At 41.7% G+C, this 27219-nt stretch overlaps 1 protein-coding gene across 2 annotated transcripts; it reads left to right on the top strand.

Annotated features, from left to right (window-relative positions):
• The first annotated feature begins 225 nt into the window (after positions 1-225).
• On the top strand, positions 226-23927 carry nedd4a (NEDD4 E3 ubiquitin protein ligase a). 2 transcript variants are annotated; one of them, XM_056412389.1, is made up of 29 exons: positions 226-506; positions 1419-1492; positions 3022-3100; positions 3203-3241; positions 3453-3506; positions 14308-14358; positions 14763-14824; positions 15007-15109; positions 15807-15970; positions 16069-16189; positions 16332-16499; positions 16679-16762; positions 17009-17128; positions 17259-17516; positions 17710-17790; positions 17995-18049; positions 18149-18207; positions 18363-18428; positions 18603-18832; positions 19408-19529; positions 19642-19712; positions 19796-19891; positions 19974-20047; positions 20134-20194; positions 20285-20344; positions 20437-20544; positions 20668-20764; positions 20992-21064; positions 21999-23927. In XM_056412389.1, the coding sequence occupies exons 1-29, from the start codon at positions 462-464 to the stop codon at positions 22099-22101; spliced, it is 2778 nt and encodes a 925-aa protein (XP_056268364.1). In that variant the 5' UTR covers positions 226-461; the 3' UTR covers positions 22102-23927. The 2 variants fall into 2 exon arrangements, with proteins under 2 accessions (XP_056268364.1, XP_056268363.1); XM_056412388.1 differs by lacking the exons at positions 226-506; positions 1419-1492; positions 3022-3100; positions 3203-3241; positions 3453-3506 and adding an exon at positions 7998-9447.
• The last annotated feature ends 3292 nt before the right edge of the window (positions 23928-27219 follow it).

Here is a 27219-nt window from a genome sequence, read left to right as displayed (position 1 = left end):
ACACTACAATATTGCTTGTGGCTGATAGTAGGCTACCTAATTAATGAATTACATTGATACACAACGTGTACTTGTAATGAAGATTGTATGTACTTTTACTTGAATACTTCTCCCACCTCTCGTTTATTCAGAGAGTGATGACGCGTTCGGCTGAGCCTATCGCTCGTGTTGTTCTGGGCTTTCCTCAGACTGGAGCGGTGCAGGAAGAAGGGAACGAGAGGAGGAGAAAGGACGAAACACAGCAGGAAGAGGAGGAAAAGAAGAAGGACGATGGATCCAGTGAATGACGACGGTGTCTCAGGTAGTCGCTAGGTCAGGTTCACGGCAGCTACCAGCGGAAACACGCAGAGGGCATAATAGAGGCAGTAGAAACTAAACACCGAGAGTCGACGGTTGGCCGCGACACTATCGTCTCCTTCTCCTTACTGTCGCTCCCTGGAAGGAGGAAGGGCGAGGATACTATGGCTGCACTTTCTCCACAGATCCGAGGACTTCAGATAGATGAGGTAAACTAACGCTCCTGTCTCCAATCCGCCGTTAACGACCGTAAACACGTCGTTAGCCAGCGGGCTAACTAGTTAACGCGCACTCCCGCGTGAGCTAACCAAACACGACCAATTAACGAACGTTAGCGAGCAAACTGTGAAGTAACATTCACTGTGTGTAGTTATGTGTGCGCTACAATGTGGGGCTCGTCGATTGTCCTGATCAGTTGTACTTCTCAGCTCACGCTACACCACATTAGAGCTCCAGCTGTTCACTTTTTCTTCCAGGAAACACAACAGGCTCCTCGGCTGTTAACGCCTCTGTGTCGGCCAACGGCTGCTTCCCGTCCTCAACACACGCACACACACACACACACACACACACACACACACCAAACTGACATCGACCAAACTCTGAATTAACTCGTTCAAGAATAACACGGAACAACGTTAGGGCCCGATCGTTGTTTGCTTTTTGTCAGTTGGATTGATTGCGAAATAATGTGATTATTAACCAACTAAACAGTAAAGGCATAAACGAGAGCTATGAAGGGAAATGTGCAACAGTGCCAAGTATTGTCCGGATGTTACGTCTTCCCGTAAACACTGATTGCGGGGGTATGAACACGTGACAGGCATTCATACTCCAAACGCTATAGTTCATTTACATAAGCTGTGTGTGTGTGAGTGAGAACACAAGATGATATTCAGTGTTCTGGACTTGCATTACATATGTACAGCACATGACTAGGTACCATTATTCTATTCTAGTTTTTAATTTATTTTTCTCGTGAATATTGTTATTGTTTATATTTGCTACGTGTCCTAGTGCTGTTTGAGTTATGATTCATGAGTGACGCAAGACTCCATATCTGTCTTTATGTCATTAACATATACACAAACTCATGAATATTATTCTTTTTTTATTTTCAGGAAGAGTCCAGAGTCCTAAAAGTGAAAGTCGTTGCTGGAATTGGGCTGGCCAAAAAAGACATACTCGGAGCCAGGTAAGAGGGAGTTGGTTCACGCTTACTTCTGTATGTCTTATGATGAGGGCTGCAACTAACTTTTGGTTTAATCATCGATGAACCTGTCAAGTCATCTCATCATTATACAATTCTGATATCAGCAAATATATTACATGTACAGTATTTATATATTTTTCCATTCAGCAGTCCTAAAAGCCAAATGTTTACTATTACGCAGGACAATTTAGAACCTAAAACCATCAAATGTAACACTAAATTACTAATTATTTTAGCTTTACATACATTTTACAACTAGATCTCGTCGGTGTAGTGTCCGTCTCCTCGTCGGTGTAGTGTCCGTCTCCTCCTCCTCCTCCTCCTCGTCAGTGTAGTGTCCGTCTCTTCGTCAGTGTAGTGGCCGTCTCTTCGTCGATGTAGTGGCCGTCTTCTCGTCAGTTGGCCTCTTTATTTTCAGTAAAGTTGGACAGACAGAACGTGCAGCCTCTAAACCATTGTATGTAGATTAGAATGACAGGAAGTGGATGACAACCTTTTTCACAACAAACAGCACACGTACTTCAGCCATCTGTCAGTGAACCGGGAATCAGTTTAGGTTTCATTACTCCAGTTTAGTCCGCCATTCTCTCCAAAATTCTATCGACACTCTAATTAATGTGCTATATTTTGTGTGTGGGTGTCTCTTGTTTCAGAAGGATTTTTCTTTTTTTTGCAGTTTTCACAACAGACAAAGAGAACCTATGAATGCAATCTGACAGTGACACAACAAAACTAGATTGTGGATTTATTATCAAAATGTCTGTATTAGCATCACTCTAATTTCCTAGCACTCACTTAGTCTATCACCAATGACAATGCTGCAGGCCTAAAATCACATAAAGATTGGGTCATTTTTTAATGTGGCTTTAAATGCATGCCCCTGTCAAGGCTAATGCCACAGGTAGCGAGGTACAGGAGATCAAATGCAGAGGAATCGAGAGGACTCAATGTAGATGAACAAAAACCACTTCACTGAAGCCAAAAGGGTTACAAAAAACACAACAAAGTCCAAAAAGGGGCAGGCAGAGAATCGGGGTTCAGGGCAGGCAGGATCAGGTACATTATTACATTACATTACGAAAGACAGGACAACGGAAAAAAGACAACAATCCAGCAACAGACAAGGGAAAGAGTGGCACAATATATAGGGGGGGAAAGCAGGTGTACGACAAGGAAACAGGTGTACGACATGAGACATTAACGAGACGAGAGTGGCTGAGGGCAGGTGCAGGGAATGACACAATCAAGGAGACAGAGGAGCCACAGAGAAGACACAGAACCTTACAGCCCCAGTACCGCAAACAATCATGAAACAACAATTAGAGTCAACTTTGCATCAAGCACCAGTATGTTACGGGATTAACCTCCCTCAGAAATAATGTAGAGGTACATGACAGAAGAACAACATAAACCACTAATTCATAAAGAGAAGTAGATCATAACCATTTCAGTCGTTCTAGATCGACGTCTACACCAGACGTGAATCTAATGTGTGTGTTTTTGTCTTGCAGTGATCCATACGCAAGACTGTCCCTCTATGACCCTATCAATGGAGAAATCACAACGCTTCAGACTAAAACATTAAAAAAGGTGAGCAAGTGAACATCTACATTTGCTTTTAAGCTTTTTTTATTTTTTGTGGATTATATTTATTTTGATTTTATTTCCCTTCCCATCGCATGTTACATGAAGACACTGGACCCGAAATGGAATGAAGAATTCTTTTTCAAAGTAAGTTCAACTTAAAATGGATGAACATTTTTAAATGCATCTGTTTATCTCTCATGTTGTGTGAATATCTGCATAATGTCTCACGTTTTGTGAGATTTTATAACAGGACTCTAGATTTAATCTATACTTAATTATATGGTACCATAAAATTGTCTTTTTATTGAACCCAGTACGTGTGCGCTTTGATTGTATAGTCGATATTATGTTTCAGGTGGATCCCCGGAAGCATCGTCTGCTCCTGGAGGTGTTTGATGAGAACCGCCTGGTAAGTTATTTGCTAAGATTTTGATATACACAACATATCTTGGGTTGTGGATTCCAAGTGTGGAAAGCTTGGTTCATCTAAGGGCTACAACTAATGATCAATTTCCTTGTCAATTAATCTGCTAATTATGTTCTTGATTTTTAGTTGGTCTGTAACATTTCTTTCAATTGTTTGGTTTTGTTAGACCAAAAGTTTAAAACCCAAAGATATTCAGATTTACAGAATAAATGCTGAGTAAGTAGAAAATGAGAACATTTTAATATATCTGCTTGAATAGTTATGATTTTAAATAATCAATCAAGAAAATAGTTGCCAATTAAATTTTTCTTGATTGACTAATTGATAAATTGACAATTTGTTGCAGCTCTTGTTCACCTATGGATATTGGATACATCCCCTCTGTCAGTTTGTTATAATTGTGGGGCAAAGTGTTTTCATTACTATATTATTCTTAAAGGCCCTGGACAAGCTCTTACATTGATGGGCCTACTCGCTCTGTAATGACCAGAGAGGATTGAAAATCAATTTTAAGAGCCACTTCACTAAAGAGGGACACAATTTAATTGATATTTGTAACACACTTCGCCTATTGGATACAACCCATCGATGTTCAAGTCAGGAAATTATCTCAAATGTTTAAAAAGAGCTTTAAAACAATTGGTCGCGAACCAAAAATTCACGTCACCTAATATGCGTCGACCATAAAGTGAACAATGCATGCCAGATAAGGCGATGTGTCATATTTCTACAGATACGGGTATCCTCCAGTCAGTGCAAGGTTAACTTTGATCTGTCTGCCTGATACAGCCACCCGTATTTTGACACATGTGAGTTATTGTTGGACAACTGTGAGCCCTTATTATTCAGATCTGATAATACGGGAAAATCTGGCTACCTTAAGGGTAACTAAGGCTTGTCGTTGAGAGGCGTGGCTGGTGATTGAAAGAGTCATATCAGGTCACGGGTTGAATATCGTATATAGATATATATCGCTATGTATATGTAGTGAGATATATATGTATGTATTGCAGCTCAGTAGGAACTGAGGTTTGAGTTGTCGTGCTGGTAGTTTGAGTTTTGAGTGAGTGACTGTAGATCAGTGTTTTCTCATACGCAGTTAGTACACAGCCACGTTGAAGCTTTTGGGAATGAGAGTTTGTAGCATGACTTCAGTCGAGCTGCTGACCCAGTTTCACCCCGTTCTGATGCACACCAGGTACTGAGACACCTGAGCAGCCAGACTCGGTGAGCACCGTTGCTATCTGAGACTTCCTGCTCACGGTGCTCTCTGTAAGTAAACACAGTGAGTGAGTTATTGGGGTGTTGTCAACTTGGCAAACCACACTTTACTCATTTAGAACCGTTTTATCAGAGCTTTACTCAAAGAAAACCGGATGAGCAAAGTAATAGATTCTGTAGTTCGGGCACCCTACCCTACATTTATATGCCACATAGCTTTTATTTATTGATCTGTGGCTGCATAGCCACACATTGGATAAAGCCAAATATAAAATATTTTTGGAAAGTTGGGCGCTACTTGTTTTATTTAACTGCGGTGGCTTGATATTATCCCCCACTGTAATTTCCCTTTACGCTATTTCGTACTCTGTTCTGAAGCAAAGATAAGTTATAAACGTATAATGTTGTTGTGTTTAGTGCTTACAAATAGTAGTTTATTTAATTTATTATCTTGCAGTTTTCTTACAGAGTTGCAGCTCTAATGACTTTGCTCTTATCTTTACCCCGTTTACCCCACTGCTTCAACTACCTGTCCAAACTGGTAACGTCTGCTCAGGAAGCAGCACATTCGAATGTCAGAAGAAGACATCAAGGGCTGAATATCACATAGATTGTAGAGATATTATGTGTCGTGATACATAATATCTCCCCTACATACAGAGCAATATATATCGCTATGTATCACGACTGTGTCAGGCCTTTATAATACTAAACCTACCATGTACTCCATGTAACTTCTAATTGGTTCTGCACAGAATGAACAATGCTCTGCTATAAAGTGGAAATCCTGTATTTCTTTTCTCCCACTCCTTTCTGCTATTGTGCTTAGTTTCCTTGTGTTTGAAAATATGTATTCTTATTTTACACAAAGTTAAAACATACAGTCCACACATGCACATGTATTCCACACAAACTTAGTGTCTGCTTCACAAATTCAGCGTCACTCTATTTAGTTGAGTAGTTTGGCTGAGTGTTTGGAGGACGTGTCTTACAGTCAGACCAACCTGGGTGTGACTGACTCAAGTCTGCCTCGTCATGATATGATCCAGTGAAAATCTGAAGGGTGTGTCCACACTGTGAACTTGTTTTTATGCATGTGTTTGACACTCAGAGGAATGAGCAGGAAATCCAGGAAACTTGAGCAGAAATGTTTTGTTTTGTTGCTCAATGTATTAGTATTGTTCCTCAATAGACCCTGATCATGTTTGTGCTCTTTCACCTACTGCCATTATTATTATTCCACTTCGGCTGCCCGTTGAGCAGGTTACACTGTCGAGAAAGTGAGTGAAGGCAACTCCGGGCAATTTATTTAACGACAGTGGTGTTATTCCTGGAGACACTCGCAGAGAAAGACATACCCATAATCAGACCCGTGCTAAATCTATATAAGATGCATCAAAGATACATTCTACGGTTTGCTTTCTGCTATCACAAGCTGGCATGGAGATGTTTGTGTAGCAGACCTTGTCTCACTTCCAGAGGCAGCCTGAATAGAGGGTATGCACATGACCGTATGCAGAGGTTGCCATGGTTACCCCCCCTCGAATGAATGGCCATCATGAATTCACATGGAAAACACTGATCAAATGGTAAGGAGGAGCTGTTGTGCAACCAACTGCACCTCCTGATTCAGGGAGACGTTTTTACCGAAGGCTGAAGGGAATAGAAGCACACTTTCCAAACCCACTGTCATCTACAAGAAAAAAGTAGAAATAAAATGCTCCCAGCCTATTCTGATGGTGAGATTTGTCCACAGACAACTACATATCCACTGAAGTGTGATTTTGATCAGGCTATAGGAAGTACAGCAGTCATTAATATAGTAAACATACCGAGAACGTAAAGATTCAAATACACAGTTAGCCCATCAGTAATCCAGTTCCCTTCATCATCAAGTTTTCTGAGATGGTTCAGTAGTCGTGAGGCTGTACATGTGATGCTCGCAACTTGTTAGCCAAACACATGACGGCTGCTGATTGACAGCCATCCTGTCTCATGTGTCCCGCCTCTACTGTAACCGACCTGCCAGGGTGTCATGGCACAATAGGGCTTACCTTTCAGTGTTTCTTTTTTCGGCACGTTGTTTTTATGGTGCTGGATTCAATGTGTGAATCTCGCTTAGCTTTGTTTTATTATTGGCCTATGACACGCCACCACTGTAAGTATGTATGACACCAACATAAATCATGTATCACCATAAATGCGATCTGTTTTTGGCCACATGAGTGATTGGTAGCCAATCACAAGTTCTCCTGGTAGTCATGTCGGTTAAAATAAATGGGCAGCTGCCGCAGCGAAGTGTCCTCTAATGAATCATGTCTTTAATCCTGGCTGTCTCTTACTCATACAGCTTGTACTGAAACTGGTTTGGATTCATACTAATGCCCTGAAATAGGCCAGCCTGACGCACAATAGGCTGTCATTAATAAATCGGACTGTCAACGGCCACGGAGGGGAAATCAGACGGCACTGACTGTTACATGAGGTGTCACCTAACAGGTGTCATGTCACTGTCACAGCACCTTCTCATCTTCTTGGGTTTTCCGTAGGCAGGCAGAAAATGTCACAGCTTACTTTATTTTATATTATGTTAACTTTATTATTTTGTTATTACATTATCTGTTTCTTTGCAAACCAAACACTGTTTCTGACATATTAAGTTCCTTTTACTGATACTTTTGCAGTTTCCACTTGCTGTCCTGCACATTTTCACAGGCTATGGTGGTTTTATTTTGTGCTACGCTCCCCAGTTTGTTACAGAATTATGTTGAAAGTCTTTTCCTTTTGATTTCCTGTAATTCGATAGTAGTGTGTCAAAATATTGTAGGGGGCACAGAGCGGTAGTAACATTAGACGCACACCCGCAGCAGGAAGTAGAGTCTCACGGGAGAGAGTGGCCTGAGGCAGATGTAACAGTTTACCAAAGCTTCAGCCGAGAGGGGCCAGCATGTCGTCGTTTTCTCCAAAGGAGTGAGGCGGCTGGAACAGACACGCGGTGTCAGATATTAATCTGGCTGGAACTCGGGAGGCTGCCGTGAACGAGCAGCTAGCCTAAGGTTATAAAGCAGGTCAGCAGTGTCTTTTAAGTTTTTATTGCAATGTTGTTTTCCGTGTCGGCTTTAAGCTCCTTAAAGGGGCCAACGTCTGGGATTGCTCTTGTTTCAAAGGTCGTATGTTTGGGTCATGTCTCCAAACAGAACCACTGACCCCCCCCCCCTCCGACGAAAAACTGAGATCAGCCTGCAGAGGAATGTAGGGTGTCACCAGAGCTATTTTGGCAATGTACAGCCGCTAATGATTGTGATCACAGAGCGGAGCGCGGAGCAGTTGCTTCGCTTTCCTTTTTTCCTCCCAGCGAGTTTGATCGTGCAGCTCTCGCCAGCGCTGCAGGGATTAGAGAGTTAACCGAATGGCACGTCGGCTGCGCTTACAATTTGCGTCGAGGAGAAGCAACACGGACCCTCTGTCAGAAAGCCTCAGCAGCCACGGCGAGGAGAGTGGAGTCGGTGCGTCAGCTCGGAGCGCCGCAGAGAGTCCGGCGCACGGCTCTGTCCACTTTAAGGTGACGCCGCTGTCCCCAGACTATGCTAATCCACAGCGGCACTCTTCAGTATTCATACCCAGGGTTAACACTGGAGGATTTAATAAGAAGAGCACTCTACAGATCTTGCTGCAGCCTCGTGGAAAGCTTAGTGGAGAGCGAGATGGCAGTATAGAGGATGGAGACCCAGGGGCCAGAGGAGGAGGAGGAGGAGGAGGAGGAGGAGCGGGCGGTGGCTCTGGCGGAGGCTCGTGCAGCAGCGGCATGGCCAGCGATGCCGGGTACTGTAGCAGCAACAGCATCTTTGAGCCAGAGGCGTCAGAAAAGCACAGGACCACCCAGGAGAGGAGTCGACTCCGCTGCAAGTCAAAGGTCCCGTTGAGACGGTGCTACTCCTTGGTTATATTTCAGAAGAGCCCCTGCAACAGCCCGCCTGCTTCTCCAGTCTGCCCAATGGCTCTGTCTGCTCTCCCACCCGTGAGGGGCTCTCATCAGTCATCGCCACAGACAGTAAATTGCAAAGAGTCCACTACCACAGCGGTAAGCGGCCAGCGTCTCCCTAAAGGAAGCTGTTCCGCCGAGTTAAGGGACATCAAGCACGTGGTGCAATTTAAAATTCCTTTCCAGGAAGAGCCAACATGCAAAATGGAGGACAGGAGTAAAATCAGGGAAACGTCGTTATCTTCAGACCGATCGAATCGGCACTCCAGCAGCGTGCTGCTGCACTTTGCCCACCAGAGACCAATAGTGTCCGGCAAGGGAGCTGCAACCTCGGCTAATGTGGATAATCCTGAGGCTCCTCACCACCCCGATGGTGGACACAACCCTCGGAGAACACTGTACCGCAGTACTTCTGCCTGTTTGCTCTCCTCGACGAAACCAACAGAGAAAAAGGTCTGTTCATCAGGGAAAGGACAGGAAGGGCCTGAGGAAAACAATTGTCCCCGAGTCATACAAAGGAGCTTTTCCCTGGAGGTGCCATACGCCAGCACTGGAATTTCATGTCACGTTTCAAATCCCAAACTCAGTAGTCCTCACACTCCACATGTGCACATTCATTTGTCTCCTTGCTGCCCAGCTAAGTTGCCCAGCTCTTTTACTGATGTCAACACAAGGCACGAAGGGATTAACATGCAAAAGAGTCCGGTTGAAAACACCAAGGTGAGTGTTAAGTTTCTTCATTGGAACTCGCTGATGCTCGTTATCTGTCTCCACCGGAGAGATGTCTGCCTTCCCTCAAATATTACGGGACTATATGGTGCTCAAAGTGCCAAACGTATATTCCCATTAAATTGAAGAAAACACAGACATCTCCTCAGCAAAACACCAAACAATCCAGATTGATAAATAGCCCTACAAGTAAGAGGAAAAATAGAATTTATTTTATTTTAATCTGTCACATTAACAATGAATTGAGAGGCAAAGAGCTCTTTAGGTAGTAGGAGTCAGAAAAGGCCCTCTGGTGTTGAACTGTGGAGTCAATTTAAATGTTGTTTAACTGGTTCAAGCACATTCCAGCCTGCTTTGGTTTGACAGCTCAGGTGACGCCACTCAGACTTCTTCTTTAAATTAAAGTTTGACGGTCATAAATATTTCCCGTAACAAATAAAATAGTACATTTTGTGCTTATAGTTGCTGAAGGAAAGTTAATCCTTTTTAAAAGATACTTCTGGCGTTAAATCATTTCCAGGATTTAAATGCTGTGATGGCGGTGCTCGTCTTCAAAGCTATCACCATTAAAATCCTTAAAACGCGGTTTACTGAGCCATTAGGCTCACCACAAGCTCGAGCGACTTTCAGTCACGGAGAAGATCACTACAGCTTAAGGAATGCAATTAACAAGCCCGATGTGGACAAACATTCAGAGGTATTCAGTTACATTACAGGGATAAACATTTTCATATCGGTTTCCAAAAATGCGTGAATGAGGAAAAAAGTCTTGTGAGTCTGTTTGTTGGCGAGTATGAAGACAAACTTTAGAATAGCTCTCCATTTTTACTATTCTCTTAGCGCTATGAGTAATCGACTTTAAGTATTTACCCGGGCTATTTTTAGTGGTGGGAAAAGCAGAGCCCCTTGCTGGTATAAATAAAGTGCTTCTGAAATATTCCCCTTGACTCCAGATAGTCTGGCGGTCTGTAGCACTGCCCAGTCCCATGGATTCAAATTTAACAGCATGATACTAGAGCAGCGCAGTCATGCAGTGTGTGTATAATGTAGGCAGGAAGGGAGCGTTCCCTTCCCTATGGGTCCGCCTACCAGGCAGTGTTTGTGATCTATCAGGTGTCAGCCCCCCTCCTGCATTTAGCAGGCTGTCAAGTAAGGAGTCCTACTCCATTTCAGTTTAAAGACCTACATTTGATTTAGGAAATCTAGATTTCATTATCTTAATTTAAAATGCCTGTGAAATACCAGCATCAAATGTATTATTTTCACTTGAACTTTGATGTTCAAAGTCCTTGGTGAATATTTAGTCACTTCACACATCTCCCTGTTAAAAGTCTGTCCCAAATACTACACACCTTTGTTTACATTCTGACTGTCTGCTCGGACCTGAGCAACAACAATATGATTGAGACTCAATAAGTCTCTTAATTCAAAGATCGGGGAAGCATACGTAAAACTAAAATATATATTTCAGAAATGTAAGTATTTATTTGAAGTGGTTGTGGTTACTACAAGCAATCAAAGGGAAAACATACAGTTGTTACTCATCTAAATAATGCTAAATCTAAATATCCCCTTCCCCAAGACCTATATGGGCTGAATGTGCCTCCCTTTGTTAATCTCAACAGTGGCAGGTTTGAGATCGTTATTTTCAAAACAAAGATAAATCTGTTTCAATATACAGTTGCAGCAGGATGTGGTGTTTTTTTCCATCCCACAATGTAATTTTTTTATGGAAACTTTTGGTCTTCTTTTCTTATCTTATCTCCATTGCCCTCATAACCCGTACACCTTACCTCACGAGTTAATGAACAACCGGTAGTGACCACATTAATCAAGGAAGAGAAAAAAACCTAACTCGTAAGAACCACAAAAGATGAACGACACACTTCTAACTTCCTGAGGGATCAAGTCGACGATGAGCTCCGTGTCATTACGGAGCCTCCAGATTTGATTGTCTCAGCTCGGTGTGTGCAGCTGCCCCGCTGTTTGTGGTGCGTTGCATTTCCCAGCTCAAGCTGCAACTCTTTCAGATTCTTTCACAAGCGATAACATGTGGTTTCGAAAAGTCACTCGTCCGGAATGAAAAGACCCCGGCAATAACGAGCTTAACTCTTGGACTTTAACTTTAAAAACTGGAATATAGCAGCAGACAAGAACAATATGACCCCTTTCTTCCTTTTTATTGTTAAAAAAACTGTTTGTGTTAAACCACTCTCAATCAGCATAATGAGCAGTGCAGGCCATCAGACTTGGGGCTGCTGCCTCCTGCTGTGACAGCAAATGCTTTCAGGTGTGGAAAACAAGGGCTTCCTCATTTCAACGCGTTAACTTTGTCGAGATGAGCATCGTCTCTGCAGCGCTGGCAGACTCATGAGCGGGTTTGACAAAAACGTAACTCGTTTCAAACCTATTTCATGAAATAGTTTCTCCGATGTGAACACAAGTTCCTGGTCAGGCTGGCTTATCGTCAGCCTCTGCTCCAATCACATCAGCCGCTCGTCAGGTTTAGGTTTCACATGCTGCGGTCCACCTGTTGAAAGCAGTTTGTCTGAGCCCAGCTGAGATGGATATCACTGAGCTCGCTCTACAGATGCCCAAACGTGTGTGGCGCTGTTTGCCACAACCTCCCACAGTACATGGTCAGCACGGCTTAATGCCACAAGCGGAACTGAGTTTCAATTAGTGTCACACGAATCTTCTGGGATGCTCTTCGTGAACACGTGTCTATGGCTATCTTGTTATCTTGGGAAGTCTTGTCATGTCCAAGGCAAACACTTCCTCTTTGTTCAGCGTGGCCTCAATCCCCTCTGCATCCACTCACTTTCCAAGGGAAGAGACGGCTTCACTTGTTTGTGACTGATATAGAAATGAACCGGCTTGACTTGTGAAACCAGCAGGGACAGCCATCGCCATTAGCCTGACTTGTTTATGCGTTGCTGTTTATGGCATACGCTGTTTTAAATTGACCGAGGGATCGCTTGTCCAATTAGGCTGTAATTGTTTGTCTATTGTTAAGATTCTCGTCATCTGAGCGGACTGTTCCAAACAAGTGCAGATTGTATCGATAAAGATTAACATTTCCAAGAGGTACAGAAGTAAATGAGTGACTATTACATGAGCTTAAAATGTATTATCAAAGTGAGAGTTTAGATGAAGGTAGATCGGATCAGTGCTGATGTGAATGTGACACAGACATGTTGTCCTGCTAGATGTTGTACTTGATTTATTAACTTGAATAAGTTATATTTTAACAGTTATAATGTGAGGCAAGACTGAAGTTTAGAAATGTCCTTCATTCCAATGTCCAATGCCTCTGGCAGTCGACACGAGGCCTGTTCATTTATTTACAGTTAAGGGGGAGGAAATTATCTACAGTGTATTATGAAGACATGCATACATTCATGTAAAGTACACCAACTGTCTGTCTGTAAACGATATCAAAAGAAACACAAATTAAACTTTTTTTAATGCTCCGTAGTGTGTAAATATATATCCAACATTTATGGCCCTGGTCCCTCTTTTAATAAACATCCGTATTTTAGAAGACCTCACTGTCAGGGAAACGCTGTGCAAGGCTCTTCTCAAAATGCCCCGTAAACGCAGTTACCCACTGCAAATAGAAAGCAACTCCAGCTTGCAAAAAAGTAATGACAACACTTATGCTTGACATACCATACTGAATGTGTGTTGCCTTTTTAGATCATTGGGACAAAATAAGTAATGGAATTATTATTATTAGAGCTTTGGGAAATTGCATTTGGTCACTTTAAACTCTTTTCCGTCATCAAATGATTAATTGTGTTGTTGAGTCAACGGGCTGCACATTAAAAAATAATTAAAATAATTGTTAACTGTAACCCTCCTTCTGTACACGTGTGATTTCTATGTTGGCTGTGGATCTTTGTCCAGAGGGACTTGCAGTAAGTGCTGCCATTAAGTCAGATTGAATACCTCAAACAACAACATTACAAGCAACATGTAGTAAGACTTGTGTGTCTTAACTTGTGTGTCTGTTTAGGTGTTCAGTTATGAAATATCCAATAATTACCGTTATTAACTATGATGTAGTTAAAGTTCACATGAAACCCAGAATGGGTCAGAACATTTAAAATGTATTTTTCTAAATAATTCAAAGACCATCAGTGAAAACTGCTCACCAAACTAGTTGCCTGTATTTATTAACCTCGGCATAACGGCTTTTCTTGGCTCCACTATTAGACATGCAAGGGCAGGACGGAGGAGGCCTCCATCTATATCTGTTCACGTAAACACTCCAGACTGCTGTTGGACCGTTCGACTCGGCGCGGGTGTTAATTTGGTCCCAGAGCTGGCTCCCTCAGTGCAGCGCGTGTTTGCCTTTGAGACTGTAAGGGCAGCAACAAAGGCCTGCAGTGAATGTGTGAAGTGTTCAGAGAAAAGAAAAGCGTATCCAACAAATGCTACATTATGTTGGTCCCACTCTCTGGAACTAACAGTTGGCCATTCATTGTGGGCTGACATTCCTATGTAGACCACATACTTAACATATAGATATAGAAATAGATGAAATAGTAAGAGAGTGCATTGTTCTGTTCAATCTAACTCTTAAAGAGCGTGTGTGAGAGGATTTGGCTCGTAAGAGATGTAGCAGACAAAGAAAAAGTCTGATTGCGATAAAATAACACAAAAAGAAAAAATCACTATCGGAGACACAGCATCTTCCTTTGTGTTTCTCATGACTCCAAAGTGGGCTGATTAACAGCATGTCCTCTGTGCCTTTGAATGTAGAAGGAGATAATATTGTCATATGGTCCTCTTTCTCTCTCCCTCTCTCCTCTTCACCCCCCCCCCCCTCCCCCCTCCTCCTGTCAGACACGGGATGACTTTCTGGGACAGGTGGACGTTCCCTTAAACCAGATACCGGTAAGTCTTTGGTTGCAGGAAATCCTTGTTCTCTGTATATTGATATCTGTGACTTTTTCCAAGTACCGTACGTTAGGATCTATTTAGTTTTGAACTGTAGCTCTGGACCTAAATCTCCCCCATGTCACCCTGGGAGTATACACCCTTATTCTAGTGGCTGTTCCACATCGCTGCCTATCGTTTTGGAAACACAGTCCATCATGTTTATTTTATGCTCCTGCTTTTGTTTCATTATAAATACAACACGCACAAATAAGCCCTCATGGTTCACTGCCACCATCATCTATCTTTAAATATACAGTCCTGTGTTCTGATACACTGCCATGCAGTAGATTTATTCACGTCTTTTTTAAAAATGTTTTGAGAATTAAAGATTTCTTTTTATTGTTTTGTTTTTTTCTCAGACAGAAAATCCTAATACAGAAAGGCCATACACATTCAAGGATTTTCTGCTTCACCCACGAAGGTTGGCATGATTTCATTGCTTTTTAATCCTTTTGTCTTCTCCTGTTTTACATTCCATTTCACATATGTTAATTTGCAGGGGAAATGATAGACCACAGTTCATACTTAATTTTTTTGTCATGACAATATTAATTACTTCATTGTTTAAATAAAAAAGTATTAATCTGTTGGTTGGTTACGCAGCCACAAGTCCAGAGTCAAAGGTCACCTGCGTCTCAAAATGACATATCTGCCAAAAAACCCAGGCTCAGAAGAGGAAACGGCAGAACAGGCTGAGAACATCGACGTAAGTTTCACTCGTGATTCCTCAAGTTATCTTGTTAGAGCATCAACCCAAATAGATTGACAGTTTTAGTTCACGGTCACTCTGAATTGCTATGAGCCAAAGAATATACCAGGTTTTTACCCAAAAACAAGTTGAAGGCGGCCTCAATTCTGATTGTTGTTTACCTTTTCGCTCCTTGCAGTCACTCACTGCAGGTGAAATGATTGTGTATTATTCAGCATGATTGCACGTTGAAATCAGTGTCTGGCCATTTAATATCTCCACATGTCTTAATTAAACCTATAAGTTAAATACTATGTCGAAAAACTTGTAATTAATGCTTATTAAACTACAACCTCTGATTTTTTTTTTTAAACGTCACTTTCAATATAATAAAGCGTAGTTTGATTTCACCGTAGACCACAGTTTAAACAATCAGAGGTCAAAGCACTAATATGAGCTCCTCCCTATGTTATGTAAGTCTTGTCTTAACATAAAGTCCATGAGTGCATATTTGTCCCACAGTGTGTCCTTGGCCTTTTTAAAATATGCTCATGAGTTATTTACGTAATATAACTCAAAGCTCCAGTCTTCAGGGAATGTTCTTGTAGTTTGAAAGTCTTTTTTGGTGGCTAGATTTTTTTTCATAGCTAGCATTAGGATATTGTCCCCCTCCTGCTTGTGCCGCCTTTTAACACTTTCTGTTCATGTCGAGCAGCCTGGCTGGGAGTTTCTGGAGTCTCAGGACATGTCGGGTCCCAGACAGAGCCAGCTGCTGCCTGCTCTGCCCTCTGGCTGGGAGGAGCGGGAGGACAACCTGGGAAGAACCTTCTTTGTCAATCATGAGAGCAGAAGCACACAGTGGACACGACCCACAACCCAGTAAGACTGCTCTCCCCCATCCACAGCAAAGTTACATCATTTTCTTTGTTGTTGCAGTACTGAGTGTGTGTCTGTGTGTCTGTGTCCGTCCTCGACAGGGAAGGTGATGTGACCGTGCAAAGAAGGCCGAACAGTAATATGGATGCGGAGCAAGCTTTCAATACACGCAGAAGACAGATCTCAGACCCAGATGAGAACCCTGCACGAGAGTCTCCTGAGGTAATTGCACTGGTAGCCGTGTGGTTCTGGCTTGTCCTCTGAGGGCTTTAACATTTGAGGAAATACACTTTATAAACAATGAGACTTATTTTAGGTTTACAATACATCCGTCTGGATGAATCTCATCTGTCTCATCTTCTAGAGCTGGGAGATCATCACGGAGGACGAGTCCACCATGTTCCACAGCAATAACCCGCTCGCATCGCCCCCACCACACGGGCCTGCAGAGTTCCAGCTGTTCCACGACGAGCTCAGAAACAGCACTCACTTTTCTGGGGCCACAGCTGTCGAGCCGCGCGCCTCCCACACGGTGAGTCACTTTTTGTGCGCCATACGGTTCTGCTTACCAGGAAAGTCGGAGGAATAGAGGCTCACATTGAGATTGATAGGAACCACACACTTTTAAGTGAGAGAGGGAGAACAGTGAAAAGTATACAACACATTCATGGCCATGGTTGTCTTTGACGTGCTTCTTCCTCTGTCCGGCAGCATCATGCAACTAACTCAAGTCATTCCAGTCGCAGAGGAAGTGCCCCAACTTCAACGGGAGAAGAACATCCTGTTAACCCTGTGGTGAGTACTTCACTCACTTATGAAATCACTCCTTCCTACTTTGTACTGAAACTCTTACATCAGAATGTTGCTGTTTGTGTGGACACATGGCAGCGTTCAAGATTCACAGCTGTTTTCTTTAGTCTACCAGTTCCTGTGCTTTGGAAGTTAGGAAATAGTTTGAGTGATGTTATGCGTTTGTTGGTGTTGGGTTTCTCAATGAGCTGGAGGTTTTCAGTATTGATCACTTTTTATGTCTTTCAACAGCATATTCCAACCGCAGCCGTGCTGCCTTCAGGATGGGAGGAGAAGCGAGACAGTAAAGGAAGACGCTACTTTGTCAACCACAACAGTCGAAGCACTTCATGGTCACGCCCCCTCATTCAGGTACAACGTTTTTTATTTTATTCTTACTGATACTGATAAGAGGGCGAAAGTATGTAAACTAGTACTCAACTAGCAGTTTTTCAAGCACATTTCTCCATACCACCTCAATATTCTATTTATTGTTGGACAGAAAACCACAGAAGCACCAGCAGTAGTGGCACCAGCGGTAGCAGCAACAGCACCACCAGCAGCAGCAGCAGCACAGAGTGGTGCAGGTGTACCCCAGAGCCAGGCTCCACCCATGTCCCCCGGGGACTCTCCCTCGCAGCACCCCCCAAGCACAGAGGCCACACATGACTCTGGCTCCCTGCCGGCTGGTTGGGAGGTTCGCAGCGCTCCCAGTGGAAGACCCTTCTTCATTAACCACAACACGAAGACTACTACCTGGGTGAGGAAGCAGCAGACTTCAGATTTGCTTTTATCTTCAATCTTAAGTCGTGACTATGAATAAATACAAATACAATACAAAGTCAGCTTAAAAATAAATGATGGTTCGTAGTCTGCAGTATACTAAATGCTGTTTGTTGTGTAAGTATTTCCTCTTTGACTGAAACCCACCCTGTTTGTTTTCCTCTGAATAGGAGGATCCCAGACATCCCAAAATTCCTGTGCTAATGAGGAAGAGACCCTCACTCGACCCATCTGATCTCGGCCCTCTGCCGGTAAATTCAGCAGTTACAGAATATCAGTAACACTTTAATTGAAAGACATTTATCAGCGTTGGGCTTTAGATCTCAGGCAAAAATGATATACGAGACCTTAATTACTCTGTGTTGTAATAAATAATCAGAGCAGATATTGCTGTCTATTTCATTTAATAGTATAAAGCAAACGTATTTAGAATGTAAAATGTTCTTCCTTCCTAGCCTGGCTGGGAAGAGAGGATCCACAGTGATGGGAGGATATTCTACATCGACCACAGTGCGTATGATTACATTTAATACTAAGGTGCCAGCTTGGACTAAACAATGTGTAGGTTTCCATGTTAATGAATGGCCTCTGATGTATTGTATTTCACAGACACCAAGAACACACAATGGGATGATCCCAGACTGCAGAACTCAGCGATAACCGGACCAGTGAGTACAGATTATTTTTGACAAATTATTCTTTAGTAATATGATATTAGCACTCAATAAAAAAAAATTTTATTTATAGTTTGCTGGTTTCCTGTAAATATGTATCGTTGACTAAAGTCACATGTTACGGTTGGTTTGTCCTCCGTTGCTTCTAGGCAGTGCCTTATTCCAGAGATTATAAACAGAAGTATGATTACTTCCGGAAGAAGCTGAAGAAGCCGGTGAGTGTCCTCAAGGAGCAGCTGTAACTGTTGCTCCTTTACAGCTACTTCCACCTTGCAGATACTTGATCCCAATCAGGACTGGTGTTGCTTTAACCTCTGATATCAGTTTGTCCTTTCACATATGCTGTATTTATTCAACCTAGAGATATTCATAAACTCTCTTCTTAATAGGTGGACATCCCGAACCGCTTTGAGTTGAAGCTGAAGCGGAATGCGGTGCTGGAGGACTCGTACCGACGCATCCTGTCAGTGAAGAGGGCCGACCTGCTGAAGGCAAGACTGTGGGTGGAGTTTGAAGGAGAAAAAGGACTGGACTATGGCGGTGTGGCCAGGGAGTGGTTCTTCCTCATGTCCAAGGAGATGTTCAACCCGTACTACGGACTGTTTGAGTATTCTGCCACGTGAGTCTACCCACTGTCTCTGTTTATGTTTCCTCTAATGGTCTTATTCATAATTAAGTCCTGTTTAGACGAGGTCGTCTTGTCTTGCTGCACAGCCATTCAAATGTAGAGGTTCAGATGTGCTGGTGCGCTGACTTGTATGAAGAAACCGTAAATAAAGGACATTCAGAACAGATGTTCTGCCTCTGGGTCTGGAAAGTCCAAGGAAATATGAGAAAATACCATCTTAGAGAAATACACATAATATATGTGTATGATATTTGACATTTATGTTTGTACAGTATCACAGGCCACAATAAGATTCAAATAGCTCATCTTCCTTTATTGTCCTACAATATGTGGTCTGAAAAACTTTAATTGTGGAATGGAAAGCAGTTAGTATTTACATAACTTGTGATGAGCATCAATGAAACGTCAAGCGGCAATATCTCCTCACAATCACAGGATTATATTTATTATAACAGCAGCAATCTAAGCATACACATAAACAAGCTGGAATTATCTGACAGAAACCAGAACAGCTGAATTCTAAAAAAATATTTGTTCCTGTTCATACTTTGTGATTTGTCTTCCAGAGACAACTACACACTGCAGATTAACGCCAACTCAGGTTTATGTAACGAGGACCACCTGTCATACTTTAAGTTCATCGGTCGGGTGGCGGGCATGGCCGTGTATCATGGCAAACTGCTGGATGGTGAGTGCCACCTGTGTACATGTTGTCGTGGGCACAGGGGAGATCAAAGGGGTTTGAGCAAATGGAGATTTTATAGATCCTGACATTTTTATTTGTGTCCTTTTTTTAAAAGCCTTCTTCATTCGGCCTTTCTACAAGATGATGCTGCAGAAGCCGATCAATCTCCAGGACATGGAGTCCGTTGTGAGTGTCGCATGTTTCCACTGCCAATACTTCGGTGGATCAGGTACTCTGGAAGATATTTATGTTGTGTGTTGTCGTTTCAGGACAATGAATATTTCAACTCCTTGAAGTGGATTTTGGAGAACGACCCGACGGACTTGGATTTGAGGTTTGCCATCGACGAAGAGCTGTTTGGACAGGTGTGTTCAACATGTCGTCTTAGATTTATGAGAAGTGGTTAACTGTGTAATTCGCATTATAAATGTAATTCTTCTTGTTCAGACCCACCAGCATGAACTGAAGCCGGGCGGCTCAGAGATCGTCATCACTAACGACACCAAGAAGGAATACATCCAGTAAGAAAGAGGAAAAACCCCTTATCATGATCACCAAAGTGTTGAAATGAGGGTCCGATGCTAATCGGCTGTGTTGTGTTTGACAGTCTGGTGATGCAGTGGAGGTTTGTGAACAGGATACAGAAGCAGATGACCGCCTTCAAAGAGGTCACAACTTATTTGATACATTCTTTTTGCAACATGGTAGACACCATTAAATAACATTAAGTAACAAGAAAAGTCATCTTTTGTCTTTAGGGATTCTTTGAGTTGATACCACAAGATGTGATCAAGATCTTTGATGAGAACGAGCTCGAGGTAAGTGGTCACTGTGTCTGATGTGCTGAAATGACCATTCGGGTTGATTGTAGATGTATTCCAGATTAATAATGACGTGTCCCCCTCCACAGCTGCTCATGTGTGGTCTTGGAGATGTCGATGTGAACGACTGGAGAGAGAACACCAAGTACAAGAACAGCTACTGCTCCAACCACGCTGTTATCCAGTGGTTTTGGAAAGTAAGACAACTTTCCATGCCTGAAGCCATCAAGCTGAGCTGTGGACCTCTTTCAGAGTTTATTGTCCTTTCAAAAAGAGCTTTGTCTTTGTTATGTATTTGTATATCTGTTTGTGTTGTTCAGACGGTGCTGTTGATGGATGCAGAAAAAAGAATCCGGCTCTTGCAGTTTGTGACGGGAACTTCCAGGGTCCCGATGAATGGCTTTGCTGAACTCTACGGTGCGATGACGCTTGTTTTACTGCATCTTTGTGAAAAAGTAGTTTCTTGCCCAGTCTCGATAATTCACTCTTGTCGTGTATTATGATACATTTCATATCACATGTTTCCCTCTATACTGTGTATCTATATAACACTTCAATTCACAGGTGTTGTTTTATTGTAAATTAATTCCAGTTGAAATCAGGTTGTATGTGTTTGTCTAATGTTTGATGGGTTTGTTTTCCAGGGTCTAACGGACCACAGCTGTTCACCATCGAGCAGTGGGGAACGCGTGAGAAACTCCCTCGAGCCCACACATGGTGAGCGCTTCACTCGCATTATTCCGCTAATATTTTCCCACGTTTAAAAAGGCTGAAGCTGATTTTTGCCCCAAAACTAATTGCTTGCTGACATTACTTTGTTCTCTCCTCGCTAGTGATTTGTTGTTCATGTTGAGCAGTGAGGTTTGTCATGAGAGATTCCAGTTAGGCTCCAAGGAGCAGTCATTGTATCTTGTGTCTGGATGTTCAGAGCCCACAAAGTCTCTTGATGATGATAATAATCTGTGCATGCGAGATAAAAAAATATAGATATTTATGGGCTTCGACAAGGATGTCCAGCCATAATACGGCATACGGGGTTGTCCTTGACCCAAGAAGTTCTGAGTCGACAAACACCCAATGTTGCCGACTCGTTAATTAGTTAATTTAATCGACATAAATGTAAAACTGAGTTACTCCCCAAAGAATCACTGAGATTTTTGTGTGAACCAGAGTTGTGCTCACATGTTGCTCATACCTTAGAAATAAGTAATTCAGCATGAAAAATCATAAACATGGCTAATAGACTTTATGTCCAAGACTAAAACGACCGAATAGTTGGGGGGGGGGGGGGCTGCCCTGCCCTGCCCTCATGGCATCACTACTTATCTGCCCTTTCTTTATCTGAGGTTTTGTGTGGCCATGATAAAGAATGATAATGATGAAAAGATATAGTGGGTTGAAGCCCTCTAGTGGCTGGATACAGGCATAGCTCTCCCTCTGCTCTAAGAAATACATCCAGTCATTAGGCTCAGAAAGTCGCCTCACTGTTTATTAAGGGTGAACTCAACTGATTTTTTTTTTAATGTCAAATTGCATTTTCTAGTAAGTCACAAAGAGAATGCAATCGTAGCAACGTTTACGTTTTATGACATTTGCTTGGATATGATCTCCCCCATGTTGTCCTCACTGTCTTTACTCTCACCTTGTACAGCTTCAATCGACTGGACCTGCCTCCTTACGAGTCCTTTGAGGAGCTGAGGGAGAAACTTCACATCGCCATCGAGAATGCACAAGGCTTCGACGGGGTGGATTAGAGCTCGTGGTGACTTTACTGCGCGATGTGGTGAAGACGTGTAATGATGAGAAAAAACAAGCTGTGCGAGAGAATGTTGTCTTAACCTGCCAGCTGTGTGACAGATGAAGGACAGTCACACAACCTTCACGTTGGTCCTCTGTCGAGCCACATGTGAAGAGAGGACAGTGCATCTGGAGGAACGGGGTTATTTAATCACTCTACATGTTTTAAAGTTTACAAAGAAAAAATGCAAAGCTGTATATTGTATGACAAAAACATCTAACCTTTTTTAAAAAGTTTAATTTGGGCTGAATTGCCTCAGAAAGCGTTGCGCTCCGATTCTCTCATCAGGTACATGTACGATTTTGTCTTTGCGTTGTTTTTGGTGTTAACATAATTTCGGCTGTCGCTCCCAAATCCCTGAACTCGTTGGAGTCAACATTGTGTCAAATGTTTTTCAACAAAAAAACTTAAATAATCAATTGGCAATTCAACCTGGATTAAACATGTTTTCCTAACATTAAATTCTATACATAATTATACATTTTTCATTCCATCACACACATAAACATATGCACCTCAAAAGCATTGACAGTCGAACATGTGCACGTTGTAGATGCGTTTGAGCGAATACACTTAAGGAAAGTGTCTAATTTTATTAGTATAGTAGCGATGTAATAATACCAGGACCAGCAAAAGGCTACATTTAATATACTGTCGTTTGTAACTGACTTCATGCAGTGTTAGATTGTGTGAAATTGTTAGGCACAATTGTACATATCGACATGAGCTAATTGAATATCATCCAAAAAAACTAAACTGTAGATATGAATTGAACTTTACCTTCTCCAAAATTATAAAGTTAGAAATAACGGTTATTGGTGCACCTCCTACATTAATACATATTTCAACGCTAACTTTGTGTATCAGAGAATTAAACAAATGTATTCACGCATAATATCCAACAGGCTTACCTTTATCACAAACGTTGCATACAATAATGTTAGAAATTCAGTTTTGTCAATGAGTGATTTTGTTTTGTTTTCCTCGACTCGTGTTTGTCTAATTGCAGCACGGTGCTCTATTTTTAAGAGTACAACTTTAAAAATTGTTGGTTGTCAAAATATGTACAGATTATTGTCCGCTTTCAAAATGAGTAATCACTTGTTAATACCTTTTGTAGGAACGCAACTGTTCTTTCGCAGTAGTTTTAATATTTTCTGAATGGCAACACGTGTTTACACGACCTGCCGTGTTTACAGGTCATTGATAAAAGAAGATATCGTGGGCTGGTTCTTGTCTCTGACAACACAATTTTATACTTTATGCTTTTATACAGTCAAGCACTTTGTTGATATCGATGAGTCTTACTTCTAAACTGTCTGAATCTTTGCCAATCTGTCACCTGCAGACCGCTTGAATCGCTCTTTAAGAAAATGATCCTATGCTTCAAGTGCACGTCTTTAAATGTTTACATGTGAACATTGCTGAAAATAAGCACATTCTCTTCTTTCACTTATATATAAAGTTAAATACAGAGGCCTTCGTTTGTAATGTATTGTAGAATTTGATTATTAATGTTTTAATCTCTAAATGTAAGTACTGTTATATAGCTATTGTCTACTGAAGAATATTGAATAGATCAACACTTAAGTTCTGAAATATCAGATTTGTATTATTATAGAAATTAATTAAAACACCTATAAGTGCATTAAAACAACAACATACATATAAGAGAGTTAAAAGGGTTGAATCAACGGTAGCTGTCGAATCCCCATTTGATGGCATATAGCACACCAAATTCAATACAAATATATTTGAAAAATAAAGAAATATAAAAAGTTATCCTGTGTCTTCATGTCTAACTTTCCCACGGATGTGCATTTGTTTTATTTCCTCTTACTGCAGTTTTCACCACTGATTTGAAGTCTGACAACTTTATTCAAAGACTGACGCAGCGATCTCAACTTCAATGCATTCAAAGATTTTACACAGTTGTTAGTAACACTTTACTTTAACTTGGTTGAATACAAAAACTAAGTTTATAACACATTGTAGTTTTAATGTATGTATTCTTCAACAGCTGTAACTCCTCCTGGGTACCTAGAAGTGGAAGCTACAGTAGATACCAGTAATATAACTTGTCTAGATTTGAGTTTTGATGGCTGATTACAAAACACAAAGTTAACATACCCTTTATAAATGTTAAATAGGATGGTTAAAGTGTTGATCAGTTGTCTACTTATATACAACTACCACATGGAGAACATGATTGGCAGACCATTTAACACCAGTAAAATACATTGAATTACAAGAATTCACCTTTTAGAGTTGTCTCACAGTCCTTCTGTTATGTGTGATATAGTCAGAGCGAGCGAGACAATGTCGAGGTATAAAACGTGTGATTCTGTAACCGGTGGGAAGTCTCATGTGAAAAGAAACACGAGGCTGGTGACCTGGAAAGAGAGACGCTGAAGCCGGAGGGTCAGAGTATTCTGTGGGAGAATCACTGGACGGACACTAGTAGTCCAGCTTTGTAGTCATGAAGTTGGTGGTCCTGCATAAACATGTTTCTCTCATGATGCACAGTGTTTAATGATTGTATGAGGAGTTTTAAGGACATATCTTGAAGCTGCCGTTTGCTGTTTGTCATCGCCCAGTGTGGTGTTTCTCAAAATTGGGCTTTTGTTCATTTACAGAAAAATTCATAATTCATTTCAACTGTTTTTAGATTTGATTTAATGGATTTTAATAGGATTTTAATTGGACTTTTGAGATCTTACACTAATATCTTGCTTCCATTATTTCAGAGTATCCTAAACTCAGTCATGAGACGTGTTGTTTCTCTTTTGGGTGGCACACATGTGGAGCCAGATGCTTGTGGTTTGAACAGATGTGTGTTTGTAGTACTGAACTCTTCCAGATGGGGGAAGTAAAACACAATGTATTCTTTGTGAATGGCGTCACCCAACTATTCAACATTTAAACTTACATCTGTCGAACAGAATTTGTTTGTTTCCCATCACATCAGCAGGAAGCTTTTGACTCAATTCTGCTTCTTTATGTCCAAATGTCGTCTCACATTTTGGGATTTATTTTTAAACTACATTTCAGTGCTGTGAGGACAGCCTGTCTGGTTATTTAAAGCTAATTTAGCTGCAGTCGCGTATGCATCTGTGATCTCTCCGGTGAGCTTGTTGACCTGCAGTATGGAGAGCTGATTCATAAGTCGTGTTATCTGTTGACAGGCTCTGTGGAGAGGACTCGTCAACATCTCTGTGGTCAGAGCCTTTTATGTGACTCAGCTCCTATATTCTCCTCAACCCCCCTGTTGTGGCACTAAAAGCCCCCCTCCTATCCACAGGGTCAGTGGAAAGGTCGCACACCATTCAGGCCGGCCTTTTGGACACCTCAGGGGTCAGTGGGGATGGGCATGAGGGTCAGCAGGAAGACACAGGCCCCGGCCAATGGCAGCAGGTCCTGGGAAAGCTGGCTCCCCTTTACCCACAGCCTTACTAGCATTCATAACCTGATAATTACTTTTACTCCATTGATCCGGCCACAGAGCTTGACCCTAGTTTAACATCCGGCTGACCATCGCTCCACCCACAAACTCACCCACCCACATTGGCAGGTGCCGAAACTGCATATATTATTAATTAAACACCCTTGGGAGAGCCACACTGACCATGCATGAGGCCATGCTCTCACTTTCCCACGTTATGTAAGAGAGGTGCCTGCCATCTGTAGGAAAGCTGTGTAGTATAATTTGGTTTCCAATATAGTTATACACTTTAATCACATTACACTTAGTAATAGTGTGTGTAAGATGTACTGTGGGCACAAGACACTATGTTAACAACATATATTGAAAGAGGTTAGATTGTTTTGATGAGTTGAAATATATCGTGAGGCCATTCTTAGAACGAAAGTGGGAATACAAAAATAATATAACCAGAAACTATTACATTTACATTTATATTAACCTCTTTGTACACATTTATTCATGCCAACTATAAAAGGTTCCACAGTTTAAGAAGTAATTTTTTTTTATTGATAATTTGTTATCTGACTAAAGTTACCAAATAATAATAAAATTCTATTCCTGTTTAATATTTAGGGGAAATTATAATGATATTGATGATGACAATAATTTCTTTCATTTTTTAATACCTTTTTAATTAATTTCTTTCGCGGAGAAATACACAAATGGCTAAATTTCAGTTAATTGAAGCAGTTTGAGTCTTGCAACATACCCTCCATGTTTCTAAATGTATTTACCAAGTGCATAAATGGAATTGGAAACATATATTGTTAAAACCCTTTGCATCAGTGACACAGTGTTTCTCACGGGTATTTCTGCAGAACTTTTTCTTGGGTGTGTTTAGTTTTCTGATTGACTGGACATCACAGCTGGGCTGCGTGCTGCTGAAAGAGGTTCACAGAGGGAGGGGCGGGACTGTGTGAGGGAGGGGGGGGTTGGATCTCTCTTCACAATAAGGGATGGACATCGGATCAATATCCACACTGGCACAGCAGATGTCCTGCTTCCTCTTAATTAAAAGGACCCAGTTTTAAAAGACATTCATTTCCATTCACATTTATTTTCAGTCTGCAGAGACCATTTGGCGTACAGTTAGTCTCATCAATACAGCTTCACTTGTATTGATATGGGAGAGGGAAAAGGTCTTGGTGGACGAGAATATCGCTGTGCACACGCCGAACTCCCATTGGTACAAAATGTACAAAGCATTCATCATTTTGCTGTCAGACAAGTGATCTGGTTTAAAAGTTATTGATACAAAGCATGCATTGTTATTCTGTTTTCCTTCATGAATGAAAGGAAGCTCCAATCAATCAATGCAATGCATAAAAGTCAAATACATAATCAAAAATCAGCTTCTTCAAAGGATTACTGATTTAGTATGTCCTCAGAAGCGTTAACGTAGACACAACAATGGTATTCAGTCAAATCTTCAGTGGAAGTAATTGTCATGGGCTTTCCACCCCTGTAAATATACACATTGTACTTTATGTCATCAGATGGCACCTGAGCCAGAGACATCCAGACTCTCCTCCAGCAGCTGGAACTACTGTTCCTCACCCAGTGGACAGGTGACCCCCAGCGGGATGCGAC

The sequence above is a fragment of the Pseudoliparis swirei genome, chromosome 4 (genome assembly GCF_029220125.1).
Source record: "Pseudoliparis swirei isolate HS2019 ecotype Mariana Trench chromosome 4, NWPU_hadal_v1, whole genome shotgun sequence".
Classification (NCBI taxonomy): Eukaryota; Metazoa; Chordata; class Actinopteri; order Perciformes; family Liparidae; genus Pseudoliparis; species Pseudoliparis swirei.
The sequence above is the reverse complement of the archived record's forward strand: the minus strand, read 5'-3'. Positions and strand labels throughout refer to the sequence as shown.